The sequence below is a fragment of the Gossypium raimondii genome, chromosome 2, assembly GCF_025698545.1.
Source record: "Gossypium raimondii isolate GPD5lz chromosome 2, ASM2569854v1, whole genome shotgun sequence".
Classification (NCBI taxonomy): Eukaryota; Viridiplantae; Streptophyta; class Magnoliopsida; order Malvales; family Malvaceae; genus Gossypium; species Gossypium raimondii.
The window spans coordinates 14,896,683-14,916,577 of record NC_068566.1 but is presented as its reverse complement, the minus strand read 5'-3'; the positions used below and the strand labels follow the sequence as shown (position 1 = coordinate 14,916,577).

Genomic DNA, 19,895 nt, shown 5'->3' with positions numbered 1-19,895 from the left:
ACCCAAGCTTTAGGTTACTAAATTGTTCAGTTTTGAAAAAAAAATTCGGTTCGAAAACAATTTTCTTGCACAATAAAAAATAAAAATTTTAAAAACCGACCCGATTTGTAATATTTATAGCAATAAATCTTGGACTAAATTCGTACATGTATTTTCGGATAGGCGGATCCTAATCGTTCCTAACTTTTGACCAAACGATCTTCTCCACTATTCTCGTACCACAAACTACTTCGAGTGTGAGCTCGAACAAATCAAATCAATCACAGAACCAAAAATATTTTCTTTACGTTGAGTGGGAAAATAAATCTCTCTTAAATAGGAAATATTATTTTGATAGAAAAAATCCAACTCCCTATTATTTAGGGAGAGGGCCAACAACCCTAGGTGGGAATACTAAGGTTTGTCATCCTATATATTCCATTTTAGGGGAGTTGAGCCTCTCCTGTACTAGGTCTAATTATATGTGATTCCTTGACTTTAACCTAGCACTTTATAATTTTTTCCAACCCACCTAAATTAAATATATTTAATCAATTAATTTATATAAATTAATTTCTCAATTAAATAATATTCTCAACCCAATTCTAATTCCGTTAAAATCAAGACAAATTTACCGTAAAAGAATTTGTGAGAAAATATATTTAAATTTTCTACATTCAAATGGATTCACAATGACTAGTTAACTTAAATAACAATAAGCACATACTCATCATACAACATAATCTATTTTATTCACATGATCATGGCAGTGCAATTTTAGTAAAACAATTGTATGAATTTATATAAAACATCTTACCCATCACCGTTACACTCCAAAAAGAGTTCCCAGGACTCATCCATCCAAACACTCTAATATGTGGACAAAGCCACCAATATTCGCAAACAAGCTGCCATATAGGTTGTGGATAAATCACCATGTAGGTTGTAAACAATGCTACCAATATTTGTAGACAAGCTGCGATGTAGGTTGTGGACGAAGTCATCATGTAGGTTGTGGATGAAGCCACAAATTCTTCCTCCTTACAATGTCCCACCCTATGCATGTGATATGGTTATAATGAACATATGTAAAGGTATTTTCATTTCAAGATATCATTTGTCACATTGGGTATGTTGAAACATGCAACTTGGATAATATCATGTAGGGCATGTTTAACATGTGAATCGAATTTACATCATAAAAAATACTATATGCATGCTTAAAATACGAATCATATCTCAATTCCAATATCGGTGACATGATTTATATATCATGCCTATCATAGAATGTCAACATATCACACATCATGAGAAATGGGAATGTACACATAATTTCACTACATTCATTAAATCACATCAATTATCACATACGATCATAAAACAGTTAGTTCGAGGTACTTACTTGAGTATCACCCTTTTTATAGATTTAGCATCCCTATTTGAATACATAGCGTGTTCTCAATATTTCATATTATGGAGATTTTTAACAAGGTTTAACTTTTAAATAAATATATATTATTTGACAATAAATCTCATATGTAATTTTTCTAATAAGTTAAACCCACACCTGATAGTAGATCCGATGCGATACACCACTCTAAAGAACGTCCACACTCCAATCTTAACCAATGGAATATCGATATGTTATCAAAGTGATTTTCTATTAAATCGTCTTTTTAAACATATTATGAAATTACTCACTTAAACTAAATTGTCCATCTCGAACTTACTCTCATAAATAATTCGTAACGATGATTTATATTCTGAAATTAGGAGCTTTCTGGAATGGTATCAATCGACCCTTCATCAATAGTAGAATACGATGTGTTAATACACGAAGGAAATACACTATAATCCCTTGTAGACATTCGACCTAAAGGAAAAAGTAGGGAAGAAATAGTGGTTTTCATCCCACTACAATACTTACTCTAACTCGAAATCTGAAGGGATGTTGGACCACTGGGTCTTGAGTTGGAGAGGAAATCGAGTCTAGAGAAAAATCATCATTCAAGAAAGAGATTAGACTAGAATGTGATATGAAAATAATTTAAAATTAATGAAAATAGGAGAAATATCATTTTTTTCACTAAAAGGAATGGTAGATACTAGAAAATGGTGAAGAAAAGAAATGAATCACCAAAGCCGGTGGAGGCATGGCGGCGACGGCAACAATCTGGCGAAAATTTGACAGAGGAGGAGGGAAGAAGGGTGTTGCGGCACTAGAAGGAAGAAGGAGAAAATAAAAAGGAAAAAAATAGAAAAGTGGAGAGAAAGATGAAAACTTTTTTCGATGGTGGTGTAAGGTGGTTGCCACGGTGGTGAGTGGTGGTGCAATGGGCATCGTTGGAGCAAAATGGATGGGATGAACGACAATAAAGAGAAGGTCTGATGGTGGTTCAATTTGCAATGAGTGGTGGAAGAGAAGAGAAGAACTAAAAGTAAATATGGTGGAAGGGTGGCCAAAACAAATAAAAATTGAAAGAAAATAAGGAGGTAAGGAGAGGGACGACAATGTGGAGGGGAGAGGGGATATAGGAGTAAGGAAAAATGAATCAAAAGGTGAAAAGTACTTGTCTAGGCACAATGAATTGGTTCACATGGCAAGGATGAAGGAAAGACAAGTTGAGGGGACAAATGAGCAAAAAAGGGATCACGTTTGTAAACTTGGCAAAAAAGGAAAGAAATCCTCTTATTGTGTGGTAACTTGTATGGACGACAACAGGGGGTTGGCACATGCTAAAATTGTCAAAAAAAATTAAATAAAAAAATTGCAAAATGTGTAAACTTGAACCTAAGACCCTTAAGATATTATTAAAGCTCTTAACCACTAGGCCATTTAATTCCTTGCTATAAAAATTATTTTAAAAACATGGTGTGACTTTTACTAAGGTTTGAAGTAAATTTGCACCAAATATATAATAATGAGAGGGAAGGGATTCGAACTCAGATAATTAAGAACAACTTCACCACTACTAAATCACTATTTTTGATACTTATCTATTGATAAATGTGCCAAGTTCATCTAAAAAAAACTTAGGCTGTGATGACCACTCTCGGTTCATTAACCCAATTTTTACTAACCTGGTTTTTGGGATTTGACACCCCCATTGTCATGCATAACAAAAAAATCATTAGAAGTTTTACAACAGAAAATATCCTCTAGTGTGGTCCTTGGTGATTCCTTTACTTCTTCAATGATCCTAAGAAGGAAAGATAACGAAGTAAGTTCATAGAACTTAGCGAGTTCCAAAGTAGACACTAAAATAACTATACATAAGATGAACAAATGAACCTTCCCAACTCAGTGAAACACTTAGTTCGCCCATTGGCAAATATTATACACAAGCAGACTTTATACAATTCGTCCATTGGTGAATATTGAACTTATCATATTATGTTCTTCAAAAAAGTTAAACAAGTTTTTAAAATACTAAATCAGGAAATCTAGAATCTGAAAGTTTCCTCCCTTTTTCCTCCCCTTTTTCCTTCTAAACTGATCCTAGAGCATGAGAGCCTAAAACCCCTATAAATAGTTGTGATAATAGCTTAAGTTTCATTGATATTTACCAGGTATCAAACGTCGATGGAGTTTTTTGAATACAGTGAACCCAAACCTTCAAGCTAGCCTTAGTTCTAAAGCTTTCTTGGGTGTTGCATAGGGAAATTAGAGAGAAAATAAAGTTTACGAAAGAAAGAACAAAGCTTGGTCTTATATCAATACGCACTAAAGGAAAACTTAATGGGCAAGATTATTCTCCCTACTACCCATCTTTCGACAATCGTGACTAATATATTTTTCTCTCTTCTTAAATGTATGCCCATATCTGGTCTCATTCTAACTAACCTTCTCCAGGTCAACTATATAGTTCAACCAAAATGATAAACAATACTAAGAAATAAGTACTACCGTCTATAAGCTGGGGTGGCTAACACTCTGTAAAGGAGCTTCACCAATCACCAAGCTTACCTTCACATGGACTTCGCCTGAGAGCATAATCATAGTCTTCAAGCACTTAACAAGTTCATAACATTTTATTTGTTTAGAATTTATTCTATAAGCCTATCTCCATAAACAGTACTCAAATGCCCTAGACTACGCTAGGCGAAATTTACAACTCTCCCTCACTTAGCAAATTTTGTCTCTAAAATTCATACCTGAATGTAATTGTGGATACTGTCCTCTCATCACGCTCTCCCTTTCCCAAGTGGCTTCTTCAATGTTGTTATTTCTCCATAGTACTTTTACTAAAGGAATTCTTTTATTCCTCAACTCTTTAACCTCTTTAGCCAAATTACGGATCGACTTTTCCTTGTAAGATAGAATTAGCTCCATTTTAAGCTCTTAAATTTGTACTATGTGCTTAAGGTTGGATCTATACCTACACAGCATCGATACGTGGAACACATCATGAATCTTTGATAACTCAAGAGGCAATGCCAACCTATATGCCATTGGCCAAACCTTGTCCAAAATCTCATATGGTCCTATAAATTTGGGGCTTAGCTTCCCTTTTTGACCGAAATGTATAATCCTCTTCTAAGGGGAGACCTTTAGGAATACCTTATCTCCTACCTCAAAGGATATTTCTTTCATCGTTAAGTCGGTATAGGACTTTTGCTGATCCTGAGTAGCTTTCAAGTGATAACGAATGATCACAATTTTTTCTTTTGTTTTGGGTACTATGTTTGGTCCCACAATTTTTCTTTCGTTTAGCTCTGTCCAGTAAGCAAGCGTTCTACACCTTCCACCATATAGAGCTTCAAAGGGAGACACTTTTAAACTAGCATTGTAGCTATTGTTGTAGGCGAATTCCATCAGGGGAACATACTTTTCCCAGTTTATCTCGAAATTGATCACACAACAGTGTATCGTGTTTTCTACTACTTGAATCACTTTTTTATATTGTTCATTTGTCTGAGGATGGAATGTAATGCTAAATCTCAGTTTGGTTCCTAGTGATTTTTGTAATTGTTGCCAAAATCTCGAAGTAAGCCTCAGATCTCTATTAGACACAATAGACTATGGCACTCCTTGTAAGCGTACCACTTTAGTGATATATAATTCAGTCAATTTTTCCAAAGAATATGTCATATTCACAGGCAGGAAATGTGTTAGCTTTGTGAGCCGATCTATTACCACCCAAAGAGAATTCTTCTTGGAGGGACTAAGGGGTAATCTAAAAACAAAGTCCATAGTGATCCTATCCCATTTCCACTTAGGGATTTTCAAAGGGTACAACTTACCCGAAGGAACTTGATGCTTCACCTTTACTCTTTGGCATGTCAGACATGTGGAAACATACTTTGAGATTTCCTTCTTCATACCAAATCATCAGTAAGAGTCTCTCAAATCTCTATACATTTTGGCGCCACCAGGGTAAAGCAAAAAAGGCCATTGGTAAGCTTCCCTCAATAATTCCTTTCTCAAATCATTTCCCACCGGTACAAATACTCAGTTCATAAATCTGAGTTCACCATTCTTACCCATACTAAAGTGCATTGCTTTGCCTGACAACATCTTTTTCTTGTATCTTTCACACTGGACATTCTTTCTTTGTCCCTTTAGAATTTCCGAGAGATGGGTTGGCTTTACTACCAACTTTGCCATTAATGCTTCATTATCAGCCATTGTCACTTTAACTCGTAGGGACAGAAAAACCACCATAGTTTTCTTACTCAAGACATCTGCCACCACATTCGCTTTTCCTAGATGATACTCGATGATTAGGTCATAATCTTTTAACAATTTCAGCAATCTCTTTTGGTGTAGATTCAATTCTCTCTAGGTCAATAGGTACTTGAGACTTTTGTGATTAGAAAAGATGTCGCACCTTTCTCCGTAGAGATAATGTCTTCAGAGCTTTAGTGAAAAAATTATACCTGCCAAATCTAGATCATACGTGGGGTAATTCCTTTCAATTCAAATATAATTGCACTTAAAGTATCATAATAATGCTCATTGAGCCATCACGTATCCAACCACATATAAGTGCATTAAAATCAGTTTATCACATACATAACCTGTTACATTAGTATTACATTCCGTAATTCAACACATACATACTTACCATTTTTGCATACTGTCACTGCATATTTATATTGCTAACACAACATCAACACTACTGTTCGACATATTTACTATTCCCACAACATAATACAATTCACAATAGTCATCACACATGTGTCATATCACAATATCGCATCATAATAATCAATCCATAAATATTCTCACAATCACATAATTTACCAAAAATAAAACAAGGGCAATAGAAAGTGTACACTTGGAACTTAGGATAGGGATTTAGGCTATTCTTAAGGTCCCAATTAACGCTATGAATCGTGTCTACTAGTAGCGATTCCAAGCACTCACCGATTACGCTTTCGTCAAAAAGCTGAAAGCTTAAACTAGCTTTTCCTTGCCTTTCGCTTTGCTCGAAGAAGGTTCCAACAGTTTTGGTGTTTTACACGTAATAACCACACAATTTACACAATAAATATTCAGTTTAAGACTCACTTAAACCAACCAAAAATGCAAGTTTAAGCTATATTCCTCATGAAACTGAAATTTCGACTAACAAACTTGAAACTCAAATATCTTCCTCTATACTTAATCTTTTCACCTACAACTGATTTGCTCATCCAATTATTTACCTACGACTAATTCTCAACCTTTAAACTATACAAAACTATTGAATTCATGGTATCGAAATTTTTAACATGTTTATGGCTATTTTCACGAATATTCATTAAATCCTTAGAAATCCTTAATGAAACTTTAAATAAAGTTTAGAAGTCTTCTAATCATGTTAAAACAAGTTGAAAAACACTTTGAAACCACGTTTTTACCCAAAATCACGAAATCCACCATTAAAGACTCAAATTTTGGCTTTTATGTAAAACATATGATTTAATGGCTAAAACTTTAGTTTAAAAGACCAAATATCATTTAAAACTAATTAGGAATTGAATCCTTACCTTAGTTGCTAAAAAATCGAGCATTTGATTGAAAATCTGAAAAACCCACAAACTTGACTATGGAGGAATCTATGGTGTTTTTGGGAGTTTTTCTTGGATTTTATGGAGGTTTAATGATTTGGAAAGTGATAGCATTCTAAGAAATTTAGGTTTGACAAAGAAATTTATATGAGAGGAGTTGGGAGAGCATGGGACGGCAAGAGCAAATAAAAGGGAGAATTTAACGTGAAAATAAACTAGGTGGGGGAAGATATAGGGTGAATTATAGAATCTAGTCTAATTGTCTCTTAAAAACTCTAATTTTTGACTCTTTTACAAATCAATTCTATTTCCAAAATTAAAGGTATTTAAAACTCATTTTTAGAAATTGATTTAATTTTCTAAAAACCATATTCGAAAACAATACCGATATACAATGTTGAGAAATTCTGCACACTCTAAAGCTAAAATTCCTAAAATACCCCTAAAACTTTTAGGCCCTATTTTAAGGTGTTGATATTGATCTGTTATTGATGTGGGTATTGATGAGCTTGTGCTTCGTGTAGGTGATGAAAAGATTACTCTTCAAGCACGTGATTTACTGAGTCCTTAGTGAGCGAGATGATACTAATTTTTCTATTAATGTTAGTAATCATGTGGCTCAACGTTCTTTGTAGGAAATCCTTCATGAAACATGTTGGAGCCATATTTTGTTCAAAGTGATAGAACTCAAGGGACAAGTGAGGAGCGAATGCTGCAGCTAGACGAACTAGATGAAAGTCAAACAAAGGTTGATGGGAAACCCAGAAAGCAAAAGGAAGTAACAAAGCAACATCATGATGTGCATGTAAAGAGAATGAACCAATTCAAAGTTGGGGACAAAGTGCTGTTAGAAAAATCGGATCCACAAATTTTTCCTTTAGAGTTTAAGTTAAGAGGATCTGACCCATGTGCAATTAAAACCATATTTCCATACGGAACCATTGAGGTAACACACCTTGATTATGACACATTCAAGGTAAACATTCATCATCTCAAACTTTATTTTGGTGGTAATACTGATAACAAGAGAGAGGAGCTTTGGCTCTAAGATCTACCTTAACTGTGAGCTTAAAAAAGGAAGTCGAGCTTAGGCTCTAAATAAGCACTTCTCGAGAGGCAACCCGAGTGTTTTTATTTTTGTTTATTTATTTTACTTTCATGTTATTTTTTAAAAATGACAAAAAACAATTCAAAAAATATCTGAAAAATTTTGAAAAAAAAATAAAAATTAGTACATTTATTTTTATTACCTTAAAAAGAATTTGAAAAAAAATTGAAAAAAATATTAAAGATTTTTTTAAGTGAGAAAAAATAAAAGAAGAAAGAAAAGAAATTGAAAAAAAATGGTCCACACATACATGTGTGTCTTAGGCCATGTGCATTCTAGAGCTAATTTTTACAATTTTAATTTGCCCTATACGGGTACAGAGAGTTACACGGGCTAGAGACTTGGCCGTGTGAGACACATGGGCTCACACATGAGCATGGGAGAAACGAAAGAGCATTGCACACAGCCTGACACATAGCCTGGACACACAGGCATGTCCTAGGCCGTGTCATTACTAGACTTATTTTTCTCTATTTTTGAATCACACATGGTTTGGGTAATTTCACACGGCCGTATGGCGTACACGACCTGGCCAAACGGCCATGTGGCTCACATGGCATGGCATATGACCATGAACTTTTTTTTCCTTTTTAAAGCTAATTTTTTTCTTCTTTTGTTTCCTTCCTACCCCAACTAAAGTGATTTCATTTAGTTTTATATTTTGTTTATTTTGTTTTTGTTTTTTTGTTTTTTTTTAATTTTACAATGCACTGTACTTTTATTGTTTTGTTGGTTGTTTTTCTATTTTGTTATCTCTTTATCTTCTTAGTCATTTTTTTTCTATTTTTTATTAGTTTGATCGAAAACATGCATTTCATTTAGAATTGCCACGATTCCAATTTTTAATATTTCGACGAATTCATCCAAATTCAAGGCAATTTCAGTTATCTTCCTCCTTATGATATTTTACTTATTCTGTGATTTTAATTGTTGTACATTAAGGGCAATGTACATCTTAAGTGTGGGCAATTTTTTATGCGATATAGCCCCTGAATTTATTATTTGTGTTTAAGTAATTTTCTCGAACCTAACATTGAAATAATTTATTTTAATTTGGAGTTTTTATTTATTCGGTTTTGGAATCATTTGTAGATTTTTGTGCATTGTGTGGTTTATAATTTAAGACACGAGAGAGTCAAGCACGATAAGTTTTTTTTCAAAATTTATAATTTTAGGTTGTCTCCAAGAACTGAAAAATTATTTTAAAATTTTAAATTTGCAAGTTTGACATCAAAACCATAATTTTTGTGAGCTTTTGAGCCTATAGTATTTTATTTCGTGCTCATTTTATTTTTTGTTGTGAGTATGCCAACTTGATTTGGAGTTCTAGAACTTACTTCGATTATACATGTCGAGACCACATTATTGATTTGATATACTAACATAATAGAGGCACTTAGGATTTAACCCATCTAATTTTTAACCACCTTAATTGTTATGTTAACCACTAATAAACCCTATTGATCTTAACATGTGTTTTTTTATTAACTCGTTAACATTAACCCTTAACTCAAATCTATGTTGTAAATGTACCCTTTTTATTGACTACCTTTTTGTCGAGATTTGATTTGGTTAGTTGCCTAACTATATTTCATTTTTTTGAATTGTTGAATTTTATTTTATTATTATTTTTGTTCTAAAAAAGAAAATGAAAAATAAAAAACAAATGAAAAGAGAAAAAAATAAAAAAAGAGAAAAAAATTAATTGAGCTTGAATAATTAGTGTCATTTTTTGTTGACAAGCTCGTTTCTATTTGTGAGTATTCTTGTTGATGTAGTTTCTTTTAATTCAGCAACGGATTGTTTTTCTAGTTTTATAACTTATCAACTCAACTATCAATTATAACCAACTTTTCTGACATTTTTCATACTCTTAACCTAAGCCCCATTACAACCTTGGAAAGACCTCTTGATTGGTGTGTCGTCTTATTTTATAGTGGTAGAGATTTGATTTTCAAGCAAGCATATGGTAATAACATTTCCCGTTCGACTGTTAAGTGCATATTACTAGAACTTTAAACACTATGAGTGCTTTGAGTGATCTTTAGTGAGGTTATTGAGATAGGGGAGATGCCTAATGCTTTTATGTGTTAAGAATCTTTGCTTGAATTGCTTGTTCTTTTTAGTGTCATTTTAGTTTGAATTTTTAATGCATGATTATCTATGAATTGTCCTAAAACATGATTGGTGAAAACAATAAATTGAGGGAGGCTAATTTAATTGTGGATTGAGGATTGTGCTTGAGTACATGCAAACGTTTAAGTGTGGGGATATTTGATAAATGCCAAAAGTAACATATTTTAGTCTCATTCTTAATGCTTTTTTGGATGATTATTCGATTTAAAAAGGTGATTTTTTTTCTCCTAATCCTTTAAATTCATGTTTCTATACTTAGGAGAACATTTGGAAGCAAAACGAGCGAAAATAAGGAAATCAGAGCAAGTTTCAGGAGCCACATGGGTTGGGTCATTACACACAGGCTGCCACACGACCATATGCCATACCATGTAGATTTCACGAATCACACCCCATACATGTGGGAAAATTCAATTTTTAGGTTTTTCGGGCATTCTAAGACCTATATATGACACAGATAAGAAGATAGGAGGGAGTCATTGTAGAATATTCAAGAAAACAACTCGGAAAACACCATTGAAGCCGACTTTGAAACAGATTTCCATCAAGATTGAAGATCTCCTTTTGATTTCTTTGAAGTTTATTATGAGTTTTTTTTTATTTCTTATGGTTATACTGTCTTTGGGATGTTTTTATTTGCTATCATGAACTAAATTTCCAAATACCTAGGGAGATGAACCCTAGGATGGATTTTCCTATTTGATTTCTATTTTTACGCAATAAATACTTGGATCTTGTTCTCAATTATGTGTGCTTAATTATTGGTTTAATATTTCTAGATTATTGATCCATGTTTAATGTGTTTAAATCAAAGGAAGAATAGACCATATTTAAGAGTAGATCTAGCATAATTGAGTGGAGTTGCAGTCAATCCTAGAAATAGGACGACATAAATTTACCGGATTAGAGTCAAATCTAATAGGGGGATCTATAGATTGAGTTAATACGATAATAGAGGTTTTACTTAGAAAGAAATTTTAATTAATCAACCTAGAGACAGATGCTCTTACTCTCAAAAGAGATATTAGCATAATTTAAGGATTTCTACGGATCAAGATACTAAGTCAAGAAATTGTTTAATTCAGATTGATATTGACAAATGAAATCTAGGTTAATTCTTTCCTAGGTATTGCTTCGCTTCTTAGTTGTTAATCATTTGTTTTCCTGATTCGTTCTTTGTCGTGTTCTTTAGTTAATTTTAGTTTTAATCAATCACTCTAATTTTTTAGTTAAATAATAGAAAGACAATAATTACTAGTACTTTTAGTCTTCATTGGAACAATATTTGTGCTCACCATAGCTATACTATTAATTGATAGGTACACTTGCCTTCGTCAAATTTTTAGTTGGTTTATGATTGCAATCATATTTCATTTCTTCACATCTTTTAAACAACATTTATAATTATCATCATAAAGCATCCACCAAAGACCAAAAGCATTTACTACAATACCATTAAACCAAAATACCAAACATATATGCATGACTACAAAATATCATCATTTCAAGTACCAAACATGAAAACATGAACAAATTAACCAAAAGAACCAAATGACCCAAAACATCTACTGAGATGATGAACAGATAGTGTGTGTACTTGGACTCGATCTTCCAACTATCAAGCTTTTCAAAATCTATAAGAGAAAAATACAGACAGTGTAAGGAATTTATGCTTAGTAAGTTCGTATAGAATGTAACATAATATGCTAAATCAAGATTATTTAAACTTAATTATGCATTGAATCATAAAACATCTATATGTTCATTTGATTCATTTTCGTACAACAAACCTCGATAGTTTAATGAAGTATTCACTCCAATGATGTACCTTTCGAAATAATTCATCGTTCCAAAGGATGCCATGGTATCTTCCAACCATGGTCTTATGCATTCCCGAAGTAGTGTCAGAGTATCTTTCAACTATGGTCTTGATCGTTACCGATGTGATACCATAGTATCTTTTAACTATGGTCTTATTTGTATTGAATTTAATGTCATAATATCTTTCAACTACGGTCTTACATATTTTCAGGTTAGGGCCATAATATCTTTCAACTATGGCCTTACACATTTCGGGTAAAATGCTATGATATCTTTCCATCATGGTCTTTCTCGTTTCTCTTTCCAATGAATTTGATGAATCAATCATATATAGATAAGAATTTTATTACAAAACACCAATTAATTAACTATTAAATTAACTTACAAACTTGCCTAACCAAAAACGGTTGCAAGAACAAGATCGATAACTATTCCGTTAATTTAGTTTTCCCATGATTCAAATCCATTTGGTTCGTTTCTTGATCTAAATAGTAATTTCATTTTATTAATACAATTCCAACACTTAAATAAACAAAATTTATAAATTAAGTCCTTTTAACATCATATTCCAAATTTACCCCTAAAATTTTACTCTTTATGCAATTTAGTCCTTAAATTAAAAACTCACAAATCGACCACATTTAAACAAAATCCAAACTAACCGAATTTCATAGGACCTCACTACAACCCATGTCTAACACAATTTCACAATAATTACCATGCACACCATTTCATCCTTAAACAATAAAATCATCAAAACTATTTCATAAAATACTTCTATTTAACAACTAAACTCAAGAATCAATTAACTAAATTCACAAACACATTTATCTTATTCATGGTAGGTCCTTAAACTTTTAAATTTTTTACAAATTAACCCCTAGATTAACTAGATTAAGTTAAAACGAACTCAAAAACATAAAAATGACTAAAAACAAGTTAACAATTCATACCATGCAATGGTCTATAGCTTGTTCAACCTTATGGATGCAACAATAGTTTTTTTCCCTTTCCAATTTCGGTGGTAGTGGAGAAGAAATACGATAGCATGTTTTATTAGTTTAGTTTTTCTTTTCTTTTACTTATTTATTAAATTACTTAATTAACCTTGCTTTTTAAATCAAATTTCATACTAACCCACTACATTACCATCCAATATGTTTTCAATATGTCAATTTACTAATTAAAACCCTCCATTCTTGATTATATAACCATACAACACATAATTTAATAATGACTTACTTTAACAACTTGTACAATTTAGTCCTTTTACTTAATTAACTATTTAAACATTAAAATTTTTAACTAAAATTTAGTATGACTTTAATAAATACTCGTAAATATTAAATTAATAATATTTATTGACTCGTTTGTCGAATTATAGTCCCAAAATCACGGTTTCGACATCATTAAAAATAAACTGTTACATGTGCTCTATATTTTATTTCATGTTTTAAAACTAAAATCTAAGGTTAACAATAATTCCCATGCACTCAAAAAATTCATAAATTCTAATTACTAAATAATTCTTATGGAATGTTTAGAATACCCTCTTAATAATCTCATATTAATTGTTCCACTAATTTCTTCTTTTGAAAAATTGTACTTTAATACCTTATCACTTAATAACTTTTCAATTTAGTTCATAATACTTCATAACAATTCTCTGATGTGTCACTTCACTACAAATTGTAATTAATCGAATATTTTGTTTTCAAGAATTTCATAAACTTCCTAGAATAATACGATATTAAAATATTTAAAACTTTGGAGTGTAACCACCCTATTTCTTAATCCCTAACTTCAACTAGTACAACTTCTTTCAGCTTCTTCATTAGCCTCTCCTTGTGCATCTCAACAAGTTGACTAAACAACTTGCACAATGCAAGACTTTGACCCACTTTGTAGAATATAGCAAACTAGTGAAAATGATTTTTTTTTTTTTTTACTTATTCAAGGTTGAGGCTAGAGATGTAATTGAGACACTTATATTTTAAATTATTTGAGTTTAATTTTTTTTAAAAAAAATTCAAACTTAATTCAATCATTACCAAGGAAAGCGTTAATTATTAAGTGATCTAAGTTGCAAGTATTTTAATACTAAAAACAACTCACAAACAAAACGGAGATTTTTTTTATATATATTTGGAATATTTTAATGTAGAAGTGTTATATATAAACTCCAATCTTATTTTATTTGTTCCCTATTCTTATTTTCAAGAGTATCAAGAGGAGATATTCATCACTTAAGTCACGGTCGATTTACCTATATATGCTGAAAAAAATTTATATTTCATTATCTATGTTGTTTTTATTTTTAGAAATTTATTGATATTTGTTATTTTTGGAGACAGAAAGGAAAATGTGTCGTATAGGGCGCGTTTTTATTGTCGTATCAGTGAAAATGTGTCCTATAGGAAACATTTTCACTGAAAATTAACAACTTAGTTTTTTTGGTCAAATGGTTAAATGTTAGTGCTTTTGTCATTTAGTCCCGGGTTCAATTCCTCTCCTATTTACATTTGTATTTTTTTTATTTCATGTTGTTTTAAGTTTTTTTTTAATTAATATTTTGACACATTAGTTTTTTTGGTTAGATGTTAGATAATTGTGATTTCATCTTTTAACTCCTAAGTTTGATTCCTCTTATAAGCATTTTAATATATATTTTTATTTCATGTTGTTTCAAGTTCTTTTTAATTTTTAATTAATGTTTATAATCAATAAATATATTGTTTTCAAAAAATTCATTTTAATTCATCTTTTGATATATTTTAATTAATAAATTTTTATTTATAAAATCGAATAGTTATTTTATTTTTAATAAATAATTTTTATATGTATAATATTTATTTTTCAATCCATATTATGAGTGTAGTAAATTGACATATTATATATTTTGTATGTGTATTTGAAAAATCATTTAAAATATTTCACATATAAACATAGTGATATTCGAAATATTTCACATATAAAATATTTAAAATATCATACCCATAATAGATGAAAAAACAATGATATTTGAAATATTTTACCTATTTGAAATAATAATGATATTTGAAGTAATTATTTGATTTTATAATATTAGAAATCACCATGCCCCACAATATAGGTGAAGAAAATAAATATTTGACATATAAATATTATATATAAAAGAAAATATATCTAAAGAATTAGTTGAAGTTTTTAAAAATAATTATATAATTATTATTTGATTTTATAAATAAAAGAGTTATTAATTAAAAAACTTCAAAACAATATATTTATTAATTATAAACATTAATTAAAAATAAAAAAATTTGAAACAACATGAAATAAAAACTCAAAGATGAAATCACAGTTATCTAACTATCTAACTAAAATAGCTAATATACCAAAAATATTAATTAAAAAACTTAAAACAATATGAAATAAAAATACAAATGTGAATAAGAGAGAATCTAACCCGAGACTTAATGACATAAACACTAATATTTAACTATCGACCAAAAAGATAAATTGAACAGAATGTGTTTTCAATTAACGTGATTGAAAATGTTTTTTATAGGATGCATTTTTTTTATCTGCAAAAACAATATATATTAGTAAAACATTTTTAAAAAGAAAACGAATAGGTGAAATTAATTTTTTTTTTGGGTAAATCGACCCTTAATTCACTCCATAAAATAAAATATTCTTCTTGCTTACCTTGAACTTTCTTTTCTTCCTTTGAGCAGTCATTCACTAGAATCATGACTCTCCCCTCAATTTGTGTGTTCTTCATTGTCACCGTTAGCAAATTGGTGGGTTGTTGGCTAAAAAATGTTCTTTTTTTCTTTATGGGTTTCTATTTTTATTTTTAGTGGTTGTTGATAAATGATTTTTCCTTTTTGAGCTTAGATTATTAATGAGCTTGCATCATCGTTTCAAATTCTTCATCTTTAGCTAATAAAATTTTGATTTAGTTATTGAGTAATGTTTTTTTTTAAATTTGTTATTATATCATCTTTGGAAGTGTTTATTTTTCTTGGAAGTCATAACAATTTTATCAATCAATAGACAAGCACAAAATTAAATAATTAATTGAATAAATCAACAAAATTTAAACTAATCTAAACGAGGAATCCACTTTCCCATTAAACAAAAGTTTCATTGGAAGAAAAATAAACTATATAGAGATAATTGCTATATGAGACTAACTCTATCTAAAAATTGCGAATAAATCATAATGTTTTATTCAAACTTGACACTAATTTTCTTTGACTCGATTTGATTATAATTATAATAATGTAACTCTAATCTAGTTACATTTAACTCCATTACAATAAAGTGGCCAATTTTAGAACCTAAAATGCCGAAGCCCAAAATGACAGTTAAATCGGGTGCACGGGTTCTACCAGATGTATTCGGGCGCTTTCTCACGCTCAGGCTCAGCAGAACAGTAGCACTTAAAATTTTGTTTTTGCAGGCTAAAACCATTGGTTTACTCTTTGTGTACATAGGGGCGAACGGGAATGGCCACCGAGGAAGACAGCGCGGTGAAGGAGCCCTTGGATCTGATAAGGCTTAGCCTCGACGAGCGTATTTACGTCAAGCTCCGTTCCGACCGTGAGCTCCGTGGCAAGCTCCATGTACGGTTTAACTTTGTTATGCTTTCATTATAAAGTTTTAGGGTTCCCTTTACTTGTTCTTTTTTAGGTTCCGATTTTTACTGTTCAGATGCTCTTAGGGTTTCACATTTTAGGGTTTTCTTGGGTTCTGTTAATTCTGCTAGTTTAAGTTAGCACATTTTGGATATTGCAATTTTTATTTTCGTTATTTATGAATTTCAGTCGATTGCACAGCCATGCTTAAGGAATGCCTAAACGGAATGATTCAAAATTTTGGGCGATGGGTATATTTTCTGAATTGTCAGTTTTCTGTTTATTTGCAGCTTCAGAAGAAATCGTTCCGTGGATAAACATATGAGTCAGTTTATTGGATGGTTGTTAGGTGTAGAAGCTTATTTGTGACATACAGCACTGATAAGTTCTAGTCTAGTCTTTTAGATCACCTTTTGTTTTTCATGTCTGTGTCTGAACTTCAAAACAAAGTCTATGCTTCTGGCTGAAGTTCTTTGGTATCAAATCATTTTTGAACTTTGAATGGAATTGTTGTATTGCTTAAATCCAACTTCATCCTCAGTTTTTCTTCCTCTCTTCTTTCAAATAACACCATCTGTTTTAATAATAATTTAAATATTTTTTAGTCAAAATGTAGTGGTTTGTAGACAACTAGTGATATTGGGGGTTGGATAAAGTGCAATGTTGATCTAATCTAAACATGCATCGCGTGATTTTCTAGTTTTGTTAACATATTCCATTCACTGGTTCACTACAGCACGTGGCTATTATTGTGATAATATTGTTTTAGTCTCAATAAACTGTTGTATTGCAAATGACTTTCTTTAGTGCTTACAAAATCACTTTGATTCTCAAAAGAGTTTTTGTGTTTACTAATATCAATTCGCAATTATTTTCTCAATACTTTCCAATATAATTGCTCATAATGTTTCAGAATATTGTAGCCCTTCTGTTTGATACCCGGTTCTTCTCTAATGTGGTTTGCAGGCATATGATCAGCATTTGAATATGATTCTGGGGGATGTTGAAGAGATTGTTACAACAGTTGAAATAGATGATGAAACCTATGAAGAGATTGTTCGGGTATGCTATTATTTCACTGCCTCCTTTTCAAAAATTTGGATTATAGCATTAACTGTTCTGAAAGCTAAGATATGAATTATAGATGATATGTGAGTTTGATAAGTTTTGGCTGTAGTGATCACTGGTAACTTGAGATCTCTGACGTTAAGGTTTAAAGCCCATATTTTCCATGAAGAATGCTTCTGCTTGTTTTGTTTGGTGTTAGCATTTGCGAAGTTGTTTAATTTTTCATTCGAATTATGAAGTTCAACTTTTTATTGAAACTTGTTTCTTCCTTCATCTGAAGAGAAGTGTTTCCTTTAGCTGATACCGGCAGCTAAGTGCATTTTGCTGAGATTTCTTAAAGGGATAGTTAATGAAGGAACTAATTTAAGACACTGTGGTAGGGTAGAATGAAAATTGAAAATATGAAAAATTGACAGTGAAAAGATAGAAAATATATATTTTGTGCTTGATTAGAAAGGTAGAAAAATAGGAAAAAGATGACTTTTCTATCCATCAATTATTTGGTAGATTTGGAAAATAAATACTATAAAAATTTTTTTAAAATATTATTTGAATAGTGAATTCAGACCAGCAGGTTAGGTTGGCCAAGGCCTAGGCAAAGAGAATAATAAGTTGGGGTTGTAGCCTGGCCTGGCCTTTGGACAGTTCTATTTCTATCCTTGCACTTTTCTACTTAAGTGTTTGCCAAGTGATAAACAGAATGAACTCATTTTATCCTGGTATTGCAAGAATCAGGAATTTGCAGCAGAAACAAATGTTAACGCCGCTATTGAACTTGAACTTTTCAAGTCAAATCAGAATGTGATAAAGAAAAAGGATTTTTTTATTGTTTTTAGATGATGACCCGATTTCCTCCCTCCGTTTCAGACTACGAGGCGTACAGTTCCGTTCCTCTTTGTTAGAGGAGATGGAGTCATACTGGTTTCTCCACCTCTACGCACTGCTTGATTGGGAGGACGGAGTTTCAAGCACACGAAGGAATCACCTTGTGCCAAATTTACTACTAAGCTACTGCTCGTTTATCATTGACCCTATTGTTACGTATTTAGGGAACAGTGGAGTTTTTGCACATTTTTAGATCATTGGGCAATTGACTTTGTTGATCTACCTTTTGACGGAAGAGATAATGTTCCCCCACCATTTATAGTTTTCATGCTTAACGTGATAAATTTTGGAGGTAAAAGTATCGTGGAAGTCCTTTTTCTAGGAGTTAATTTGTTTTTTGTTTCCTCAATTTAAAAAGTAACAAATTAATCATTATACGTTAGATCAAAGAGTAAATTGGGTTTTTTTTTGGTTAAAAATTTAATGTTGTATTGTTAAAAAATGGCTTGATTGATGAAATAACTAGGCACGTTACTTGTACTTCATGATGACGAATAGGAACCAGTTTTTAACCGTAGAAATCAATTAAATTTGTAATAGAAGAACTTATTGTCTCTTTGATTTAATATATAAGGGATTAATTTATCTATTTTTTGAGTAAAGAATGTAAAATGTAATCCAATTCTTAATGTAAGGGTTTTCATAGTATTTTTACTTAAATGTGGATCATCTAGACATGATTATTCGTGACAAAAGTAACTAATGGTGTTGTAGAGCCGTGGCTTTAATGAATGAAATGTTTTTTTAATCTTTTATCTATTTTACTGTTTATGACTAGGGTTTATGGCTGTTTCTTCTAACAGTGTCAAGTTTAAGGTTTGAATTTGTGTTTTCTCTTTTAAAAGTGTAATGTGTATTACTATTATGTTATCAGGTTGAATGAAATGGTTTTTAATTCCATAGTTGATAATTTGATTTTACCATTCAATTTATTCTTTGGGAATAAAATGCAAAGAAGCTAGTGGCAGGTTTGGGTCACTCTAATGGTAAGAATGAAATAGTTAGTAGGAATGGGAAAAATAATAGATATTATAATGTTTAGTTAATTGAATTGAATATCTGAATAATTGTTTGATTGTATAGAATAATATTAAAAATAAATGTAAAATGACATTGTGAAATTTACATTAAATAAATAATAGTTTACTTATATTTTTGTTAAATTTTATATAAATTTAAATTTATTATATTTAATAATGAATTAAATAAAAAAGTCAATTTCACTATTGAAAGAAATATCAATAATTCCATTATAAAATTCATGTTAATATATATTTTGG

The 19,895-nt window shown here is 31.0% G+C and overlaps 1 protein-coding gene across 1 annotated transcript; it reads left to right on the top strand.

The window, feature by feature from the left end:
• Positions 1-16,405: 16,405 nt before the first annotated feature.
• On the top strand, positions 16,406-18,913 carry LOC105777443 (sm-like protein LSM3A). The gene is made up of 3 exons (XM_012600719.2): positions 16,406-16,650; positions 17,629-17,724; positions 18,598-18,913. Exons 1-3 carry the CDS (start codon positions 16,534-16,536, stop codon positions 18,676-18,678), a joined length of 294 nt encoding a protein of 97 aa, XP_012456173.1. The 5' UTR covers positions 16,406-16,533; the 3' UTR covers positions 18,679-18,913.
• Positions 18,914-19,895: the final 982 nt, after the last annotated feature.

What these genes read in the sequence shown, in the direction of transcription:
- LOC105777443 (XM_012600719.2), top strand. Translation starts at nt 16,534, where the DNA reads ATGGCCACCGAGGAAGACAGCGCGGTGAAGGAGCCCTTGGATCTGATA. An exon ending in AGCTCCGTGGCAAGCTCCAT is followed by an intron (nt 16,651 to 17,628) that starts GTACGGTTTAAC and finishes TGTGGTTTGCAG; the next exon opens with GCATATGATCAGCATTTGAA. An exon ending in CCTATGAAGAGATTGTTCGG is followed by an intron (nt 17,725 to 18,597) that starts GTATGCTATTAT and finishes CCTCCGTTTCAG; the next exon opens with ACTACGAGGCGTACAGTTCC.